The sequence below is a fragment of the Sphaeroforma arctica genome, assembly GCF_001186125.1.
Source record: "Sphaeroforma arctica JP610 unplaced genomic scaffold supercont1.7111, whole genome shotgun sequence".
NCBI lineage: Eukaryota > Ichthyosporea > Ichthyophonida > Sphaeroforma > Sphaeroforma arctica.
In genome coordinates this window covers 1-1,501 of record NW_014033447.1, presented here as the reverse complement: position 1 = coordinate 1,501, position 1,501 = coordinate 1, and the positions used below count along the sequence as shown (strand labels likewise).

General features: G+C 37.4%; 1 protein-coding gene across 1 annotated transcript; it reads right to left on the bottom strand.

Annotated features, from left to right (window-relative positions):
• Nucleotides 1-277: 277 nt before the first annotated feature.
• SARC_15971 (hypothetical protein) lies at nt 278-1,495 on the bottom strand (the record flags this gene model as incomplete). Its single annotated transcript, XM_014289915.1, has 3 exons — nt 1,326-1,495; nt 827-957; nt 278-427 (listed from the first exon to the last, which is right to left on the bottom strand). Coding segments are annotated over exons 1-3 (414 nt in total), but the record flags the coding sequence as incomplete, so codon positions are not given.
• Nucleotides 1,496-1,501: the final 6 nt, after the last annotated feature.

Below are 1,501 nucleotides of genomic sequence, written 5' to 3'. Positions count from 1 at the left end.
ATANACTATATAGTATATAATANAAACTAATAATATTATTATAATACATACATATATATATATATATATATATATATATATATACATATACATATATACACACACACACACACACATATATATATATACATACATACATACTTACATACATACATCCATACATATATACATACATACTAACATACATACATACATACATATATACATACTCACATACATACAAACATGCATACATACATACATACAGATATAGGAATAGTTTAATAACAACCTAAGTACCTTTTTCTCCTGCATCCTCAGCGCCATCTGCCCCCTGCTGCATGGGATGTTCTTGGTCTATAATCACTCGCATCCTAGCTGTGTGCTCGTTAATGCCAGTCTGAAACGGTTCTTTGGTATGGGACACATAACTGAACAACGCTGGCAACTGCAGAGAGTGAGTACGTGTACACTCATATGTTAGTGCGAAGTTGTTTGTGGTCTCTCTCTCTCTCTCTCTGTGAGTGTGTGGTATAGGTATGTGAGTGTATGTGTGCTTATTTGTCTATGTATGTGGGTTTATACATGTGTAAGTGTTAAGTGTGAGTGTATGCGTACGGGTATGTTCGTGTGTATGAGTATGTGAACGTGAATGTGTATGTGCATGTGTATGTGCATGTGCATGTGCATGTGCATGTGCATGTGCATGCTATATACACACACACACACACACATATATATATATACATATACATATATACATACGTACATACATACATACATACATACATACATACATACATATATATATATATAATAAAGAAATGTGTACCGCCAACAGACGTACCGAACTTTCGCTAGGCACCGTCACAGGCTGAGGTTTGACTACAGATTTAACCGATGAGTCCTCAAATAAAAGAGGCAAACCAGTCCTATTCACCACCCAATAGGGACAGTATATGCGCATGTTTCGTACGCCTGTGTGGGAAAAGTAAAACAGAAGTGAGTATGTACTACGTATATATAGGCAGATATATGGCGACTGAACATATTATGTACATACATGGACCTATATAAACTGAACTTGTTATGTACATACATAGACCAATATAAACTTGTTATGTATATACAGAGACAGAATATGTAGACTGAACATACTATGTACATAAATAAATATATATATCGACTGTACTTGTTATGTACATACACTGACAGATATATATATACTGAACATACTATGTACATACACATACCTAAATATACACACTGCACACACTCCCGCCACACACACTGCACACACACACACCACACAAACACCCCAACTAAGTCTCAGACACACCACATACCATGGTCAAGTGTGCATTGTAGTACAAAATTAATCACCGCCCCATTGGCGTCTGTGGCCTTTAACCGAATGATCTCAGTGTCAATTCGATCACTGGCACCTCCTCCTGGGCCGTCCGTCAGCGCTTGTCGCATGTGAGAGGGTATGGCGGGGATACGCGCTTGTTTGATCTGTGTA